Source organism: Arachis ipaensis, chromosome B05, assembly GCF_000816755.2.
Source record: "Arachis ipaensis cultivar K30076 chromosome B05, Araip1.1, whole genome shotgun sequence".
Classification (NCBI taxonomy): domain Eukaryota; kingdom Viridiplantae; phylum Streptophyta; class Magnoliopsida; order Fabales; family Fabaceae; genus Arachis; species Arachis ipaensis.
The window spans coordinates 141,781,355-141,789,895 of NC_029789.2; the positions used below are offsets into that span (position 1 = coordinate 141,781,355).

Here is an 8,541-nt window from a genome sequence, read left to right on the forward strand (position 1 = left end):
ATGCACTCCCTCCACCTCCTTCATTCCATAATCACAAAGCAATGTTTGCTACACCTGCTACAATTGCTGATCCATCTTGGTATGCTGATTTTGGCGCTTTTCATCACTGTACTCCTGGTAAGTCAAACCTACAACAAGCACAAGAATATCATGGACAAGATCAAGTTTATATTGGTAATGGTTTAGGTATTAAAATACAGCATATTGGTAATTCATACTTGCATCATAAACCAACAGAAAAAAGATATTATTTCTATGATTTACTACATGTTCCCTCAATTGTACATAACCTTGTTAGTTTATCCAAATTTGCTAGAGATAACAATGTGTATTTTTCGTTTTGGGCTAATGTTTGTTTTTGTAAAATCTCAGGCTGCCAAGAAAGTGCTTCTCCAAGGCACAACAATTAATGGAATGTATCATTTTGAAAAAGTGTCTCTTCCTACATCAGACTCTAAACAATTTAATACACAAGTTTTTGTTGCTCAAACTTTGACATTGGATGTTTACCACAAAAAATTTGGTCATCCAGCTTTACCAATTGTAAAGTCTATTGTAACTAATTGCTCTTTACCTCTGAATAATAAAAAATGCTTCTGATTCTAGTGTATGTGAGCATTGCTGCTTGGAACTCCAAAAGCTCTTCAGGTAGCAAAATCCTCAGTCTCTTTTAATTCTGACTTATTGTCTAAAAGTATTCAAAGTGCTCTCTACAATCTCTTATGGAGAGATGCTATGCTCACAGAATATAAAGCACTACTATTTTACAATACATTATTCTTAGTTGAATTACCTGATAATGAAAAAGTAGTTAGTTATAAGTGGATATTTGCTGTTAAAAAGAATACGAAAGATGAGATCATCAGACATAAAGCTAGGTTGGTTGCAAAAGGTTTTCTTTAAACTGCTGAAATTGATTTTGATCAAGTTTTTTCACATGTTATTAAATTAGTTACAATTAGGATGATTTTAACCATTGCTTTATCAAAAGGTTGAAAAATTTAACAATATGATTTTCACAATGTATTTTTAAATGGAACTCTTCATGAAACTATTTTTATGTCCCAGCCTCTAAGTTTCTGTCACTCTAATCCTAAACTTGTATGCAAATTAAATAAAGCTATCTATGGCCTTAAACAAGTCCCAAGGGCCTGGTACTTAAAAATTACTTCCACCCTTCATTCTTTTGGCTTTACAGTAATAAAATTTGATCCCTCCCTGTTTACTATATATACTTCTACTTCTACCATTTATGTTCTTATTTATGTTGATGATATGCTTATTACTAGAAATAACGAAACTGAAATAAAAATTTTTCTTAGCAAACTTCATTCTATCTTTTTTATTGAAGAATTTAGGTGAGCTCAACTTTTTTTTAGGTATAGAAGTTATAACACATTCTACTTCTTTAATTTCTTTGAACCAAACCAAATATATACATAACCTTTTAACACATGCTGGCATGAATGAATCCAAATCAAGCATGTGACTCCAATGGTAAGCTCTCTTAGATTGACTGTCAATACTGAAACCCCTTTTGAAAATCCAACTTTATATCGCTTCATAGTGGGCGGGTTGCAGTATGCAACAATTACATGACCTTATATCAATTTCTCCGTGAATAAACTTAGTCAATTTATGTCCAACCCCTACCAAGAACATTGGACTGCAGTTAAATGAGTCCTGAGATATTTGGCAGGTAGTACTGAGCTCAAATTGCAATTTCATCGATGGACTGATTTATGATTTTCTGCTTTTTCAGACTCAGATTGGATAAGTGATCTTGATGATAGAAAATCTACAACTGAATTTTGTGTGTACTATAGTTCAAATTTGGTGTCTTGTAAGAGCAGCAAACAACCCATGGTCAGTCGAAGTTCGACTGAGGCTGAATATAGAGCCCTAGCAGTAGTGTTCATGGAACTCATTTGGATTCAAAATCTTCTGGCTGAGTTGCATCAGCCTTGCACAGCTTCCCCCACTATATTTTGTGACAATATCTCAGCTATGTTGCTTGCTTATAATCCAATCATACATAATCGAACTAAACACTTTAAATTAGTTCTCTATTTTGTTTGGAACAAGGTGATTAAAGCCTCCATTGTTGTCACACATATTCCATCAACTGAACAAGTGGCAAATGTGTTAACAAAACCTCTATCATTAGCCAGCTTTGACAAATTTAAAAACAAACTCAGGTTGGCATCAAAACCACTATGAGTTTGTAGGGGGATAATAGCATATATAAAAAAAGGGTAACTAATTGCGTTAGTTACTATTAAACTAGAGTTAGTAGCTTCCAGAATTTTGATACTTGTGTATAAATATGACTCTTTAAGCTACTATTTAAAGCACACATTAATAATTAACACTCATTTTTTTTCTTTCTCTATTATTGTTCTCTGTTTTACTTAGTTATGGATAGATTTTATTTTCACATAACCCGAATTAAAATATTAAAACTCATATGATGAAAATTATAAATTTAATGTAATTAATTCTTTACTTATNTTTATCTGTATTTATTTATTTAAATAAATAAAATAAATATATCATTTAGCAATGCATGCAATTTTTTGTTTTGAAAAATTATGTTTTTTCACTTCATTGCGTATCTTATTTTTATTATAAAAAAAAATATATAACAATATCCCATTTATTCTGCAAATGAGATATATGCATATTAAGTTTTGAAAAATTATGTTTTCTCACCTTTTTTCTCATTTGATTCAATTTGGTTTATATCATATTAAGTTTGTCTTCTCAAATTTTGATTTAACCATTCTCATTCTGAGAAATCACTGGTCTTGATAATGATGTTGTTTTTGTGAGAATTTCTGCTCATTGTTTTTGGAAAAAAAATTGATAAAAATTCATCTCATGTTCATCTTATAGCAATTTTGTTTGGTTGAATCTCATTGTTTATTTTTCAGTATTTCAGTGTCTAGTATTAAAGCTTTCCAAAGTATCTTTTTTTTTTTTTCTAAAAAAGGAAAAAATAAAAAAAGAATAATAGGTTTGGTACATAAGAGTTTCGAAAAAAATATAAAAATTGAAAAATAACAGAAATGATAGGATGATTTTGTATAGTTTTCATGATTTGGAAAAAATAAAAATCAAGTTTATTATTGTAATGCAAATTGGATTGTACCTTGACTTTAGATTTTTTAGTATTTTTGCGTTTCGCGCCTATTATTCCATTCAGTGAATGGGAAAACGAAACGTTGAAGAAACAGAGCACCTCAACGCTTCTTTGTTCAGTCCGGTTCTCCTCACCACACACGTCTGACACTTCTTCGAGGGTGATCGCAGGGAGGGGCTACAAGGTAGTTGGCGGGTTGTGGTTCCTTGTGTTAAATGAAAGATCGCACCTTTGGTCTGGCGACAGAGAGGTTTTCTTCGACAAGGTATGTACGAGGAAGAAATTATGTTTGTTGGGTTTGCATTTAGTAGTTGGATGAAGAACAAATGTCATGTAGCAGGTTGTTTACAGTTTAGGGTTTATTTGAATTTATGTATTCCCAGAGAACTGTTCGCTTCGTACGTTAGTTAGGGCATGAATTGAATTGTTTTTTGTGACTCAAGCTGTGCTTAAGAATTTACTAGTTTCACTTTGCTAGTCTGATGTAACAGGGTGTGCAGTTTTTAGGATGAGTTATTTCAGTGTCAAAGTTTACCACCATGGAAGCTTTGGTCTTGAAGGTGGGCTTTTGAAGTATTTGGGTGGGGAGACAACTGTGATAGACTACTGTAATGAAGATGAGTGGAGCCTGATTGAGGTTTATGACGCATACCTGTTCCAGGGAGTTGAAAATTGGGATTATGCATGCAAAATGGTTGAGCAAGGTCTTTCTAAACAAAATTGCTGAGAATCCAAAGATAAAGCTCTCCACACTAATGAAGAAAGCATACAGCAAGTGGAATGTAGAGCTGACTAAGTCTAAAGCTGCCCGGGTTAAGCAGTTTGCTCTTGATGAGTTACAAGGAACGTACATTGAGCAGTATCGAAGGCTCTATGACTACTGTCACGAATTGCTCAGGTCTAACCCGGGCTCTACAGTGAAGTTGCAAGTGGAGAGACCATCAGAGTTTGCTTCTGAGAGACCAAAACCTGGTGTGGATTTAAGGCCAAAGTTCTAAAGACTCTATGTGTGCCTTGATGCATGCAAGAAGAGCTTCATGGTTTGCCGTCCAATAATTTGCCTCGACGGGTGCTTCATCAAGACACCTTATGGGGGTCAGCTTCTCACTGCTATTGGCTGGGACCCGAACGACCAGATGTTGCCAATAGCCTATGCAGTGGTTGAAGCAGAGACGAAGGACACATGGACCTGGTTCCTTACCAATTTGTGTGATGACTTCGGGTATGACAAGATAAGGGGCTGCACCTTCATGTCTGACCAACAGAAGGTAGTTATTTCTAAACTTAGTTTTAAGGAGCTACTTCATTGAACCTATTATTAGTTTTAGTAGTGTATGCAGGTGTTTGAATTGTAGGGAGAAGTTCTTGTAGTGTTTGTTGGTGTTTGTACTATATGATATATGGTCTGAGTTGTAATGAGTTACTGATTTTGTGCATTAACTGATTTAATTATACCTAACAGACATCATGCTGCTCTAATTACTGTATTAACTATTTCTTGTGGGTTTAGGGATTGGTTCCAACCTTTGATGAGCTGATTCCCGGAGTGGATCATAGATTCTGTGTTAGACATCTTTATAGCAATTTCAGGAAGAGATTCCCAGGGCTGCAACTAAAACTGATGATGTGGAATGCTGCAAAGGCTACTTATTTACAAGAGTGGGAGAGGAGAATGGCTAAAATACAGAGTCTTGATAATGGAGCCTACAACCACCTGATGGAGATACCAACCAAATATTGGTGCCGCCACAAGTTTGGGACCTGGTCTAAGTGTGACACCTTGGTAAACAATATGTGTGAGGTCTTTAACTCTGTAATTGTGGATGCCAGAGAGAAGCCAATAGTCAGCATGCTTGAAGACATCAGAGTATACATAATGAGGCGTTGGGCTGATAATAGGGATCGTATAATTGAATACCCAAGAGAAGTATTGCCCCGTATCAGGATTAAGGTTGAGAAACAAGCTGATGCAAGTGGTAAGTGGGTGAGCACGTATGCTGGTCGTGATAAATATGAGGTAACAAGTATCCATGGAGGCAAAGAGAAGTTCGTTGTTGATTTGAAGAATCATGAGTGTTCTTGCAGGAAGTTTCAACTCTCCGGGATCCCCTGTGCTCATGCAATGACCTGCATCAGGAAGATGTGCTTCAACGTTGACAACTTTGTTGCAAACTGTTACAAGAAATCAACCTACACTGACTGCTACCAACATGTGGTATATCCCTTGAATGGACCCAACCTGTGGGAGAAGACACCCTTTGATGACGTTTTGCCACCAGTTTACAGGAAACCCATTGGAAGGCCTAAAGTAAAACGTAATAAAGCTGCAGATGAGAACCCAACTCGGGGAGGAGTTTCTCGCGAAGGGCAGAATCAGAAGTGCTCCTATTGTTTTGCTAGAGGTCACAACAAACGAACCTGTCCAAAGAAGCGCAAAGTAGCTGCAACTGCATCGGTAAGCACTGTTACTTTATTTTGCTCATGTTAGTTAGGGCTTCATTATTATTAATTGCATTTAAAGATTATGATATGAGTAGCTGTTGAATAATTCTGCTTAGTTGATTTTCTGGCTGTTTACTAGGCAAATAAAGTAGCTGGATCCACAAGAAGGGCTTCCAGATTCAAGTCTAGCACCAGCACTAGCACTATCTCCAGTTAGGGCTCTAAGCCATCCCAAGCTGCTGCAAAGAATACCACAGTCACCCGGCCAAAGAGAAAATCTGCTGCTACTGATGTGAGTTCACAACACTCTCAAGCAACTTCAAAAAAGCCTAAGCTGACTCCATCCACCACAAATCTGAGGGTGCTACCAAGCCCATCGAAGAACATCACCCAATCCCAACTGAAGTTCATGGCTAGGACACCTCCCAAAGCATGGAAAAGGATGTGACGAATATGATGTCTGATGGTTTATATTTTAAGCCTACTTGTTTTATGAGTACAAAATTTCTGTTTAGTATCCTTATAGTGTCTGGAAACTAGTTTTAAGACAATAGTATGTTATTGCAGACCCTTAGTATGGAGCAAACTGTGTTGCTCTTGTTTTGTTATTTTGCTTCCAACATTTACTACTTGTATCCAATGACAGCTTTATAGTTAATCATTAAGTAATATGTTACAGAACCCTATGTTTCCTGTTGACTTGCTTCATTTAAATAGAATGCAAAAATCCAAAACTTGATTTCATTCAACTCTTTCATTGAAACAACATTGCATCTGCACAAACCAGCCTTTCTTCAACCAAAACACAAAGTTACATCAATGCATTACAATATCATTGAGTTCAACAAAATAGCAACTAGTTCAACATGACTATTATCTCTAACCCAACATACAGATCTCAATTTAGCTATGTAACAACTTTCTCCTATGACTCATCAAAACCAGCAACATTATTCTAGTGAAAGTCTGCCAAATTTGGTTGCTGTTGTTTTTTCAAACACCATTATCAGTGCAAGTGTCCATCCAACTAAAGCAACTCCCACTGCAACCATGAATCTGAACTCAACCATATCCAGTTTGCCCTTCAAATTTCTGACCTTCAATCTTAGCCTAGAAACTTGTGACGGATCTTCCTCTGGTTCTGCCCATACGAAGTAGCCACATTCTTCTCCAACCTATACAATACATGATACAGCAGAGTCACACCCATTGATGATCAAAACGCATAACTCAACAACAAATAAGGACATGGCTAAAGCTCACCCCGAAGTTAACGCAACCCCAAAACCTCCGCCCAGGATTTTCTGCCGTCGACGACGTTGCGAGCACAGGCCGTTCCCCACAGTAACAGGTTGTCCTCCTTCGACGTGCTAGGTTCCTATTTCGTGTGGCTTGCTTGCTGCCTTGGCTCGCTTCAGATTGGCATGCTTCATGCTCCATCTTCTCTCACGCACGGGGAATCGGCCTTCAAAGGCAGAGCAGCAGCAACTGGAGCCAAAGAATTGGGTATTAGGGTTTTCGAGAGGACCCCCTGCTTAACATTTATTTTTTATTTTTTTTTTAAATTGAATAACGGTAACAACACATGCCCTGCCACTGTGTCACATAACGTCCACGTAGGTTCCGCCGTAAACGAAATGTTTGCAATTTTGACGGTAGGACTACATTGACTACAATTACAAACGTTTGGTACACAAATAGAACGTTTAAAACGTTAGGGATAGGTTTGAGACTTACCCCCAAACGTTTGGGACATAAATGATACTTTACTCTTTTATATATATAAGCCATTAGGGATGAATTTCCTAAAAATAACTCAAACTGTGCGTTATACATCGTTGTGCATCTACAAAAATTTATTGACGTGTTGTCCTTCATAATTAAAAAAATATATTACTATAATTTTTTTTTTTTTTGGTGACTACAAGTATATGACTAATGTAAGTGACGTTATTTTACATAATTAAAAATAATTCTTTTATAATACGTCTGTAATAGATTATGCTACCATTATTATAGCAAGTGTAAAATATTAAAATGCCCAAATATTTTTATATTTTACACAAGAATTCTTAATATGAAAAAAATTTAGGCGCAAATTAATCTACACATGAACTAATCTTGCATGACATCAACAACTGAAGCAAAATAAAGAAAAGCAACTGGTCCAGCAGGGACTCAGAATAATGTCATTATTATACAAATTTGGACACACTGCACTTATGTTCAAAATTAAAGGACTGATTATCACAGTTTTCATCTGTGATATCATCCAAAGAAAATTGCAGATAGTTGCAAAGATTTTGGGACCATGGCCCCATTATAGATATATAGTTCAATTTGATTCGAAGTGGCGGTTGTTTTTTTGCTAGAAGAGGTTCCTTGATCACGATCACCTAAAAGTTGAGTGTGATGTTATGATGAACTGGAACAAAGACTATGAAGTTGTATGGGTCAGCAACAATGAGAATGTGACATCTAAAACAATTTTATTATTTAGACAAATTTTATTCGCTTATTTTTATTTAGCAAATAAAATCAATTTCGACCGAATATTAAAAAAAAATCACATGTTTAATTTGAACTTGCAAGTTAAAATACTACTTTGTCAAAAAAACACTCCACTTCCTTTGAAATTGCTATTTTAGTTCGAACTTTTTATTTTTATTATTGAAATTGTGGTGGTGTTTTTAAATAAGGTGAAGAATTGGTGTGTTTTTTTGTATGGATAGTCACAAATCTAAAGCACAATTTTGTGAATTTTAATTTTTTTTGTTAGATTTGTAATTTTAAATTTTTTAAAAAAAAAATACAAATCTAAAAATCAAATTTGTGGTTTATAATTTTTTTTATAAAATTTTATAATTTTTTTTTCACAAAATTGACCCACCGATTTATTTATTTTTAAAAAAATTTTCACCTCATATAAATCTGAGGTTCAAATTTCTTTAATACTT

The 8,541-nt window shown here is 35.3% G+C and overlaps 1 protein-coding gene across 1 annotated transcript; it reads right to left on the minus strand.

Annotated features, from left to right (window-relative positions):
• On the minus strand, positions 6,535 to 7,024 carry LOC107641358. Its single transcript, XM_016344852.1, has 2 exons — positions 6,848 to 7,024; positions 6,535 to 6,759 (listed from the first exon to the last, which is right to left on the minus strand). Exons 1-2 carry the CDS (start codon positions 7,022 to 7,024, stop codon positions 6,535 to 6,537), a joined length of 402 nt encoding a protein of 133 aa, XP_016200338.1.

What these genes read in the sequence shown, in the direction of transcription:
- LOC107641358 (XM_016344852.1), bottom strand. Translation starts at nt 7,024, where the DNA reads ATGGAGCATGAAGCATGCCAATCTGAAGCGAGCCAAGGCAGCAAGCAA. An exon ending in GGGGTTGCGTTAACTTCGGG is followed by an intron (nt 6,760 to 6,847) that starts GTGAGCTTTAGC and finishes TGTATTGTATAG; the next exon opens with GTTGGAGAAGAATGTGGCTA.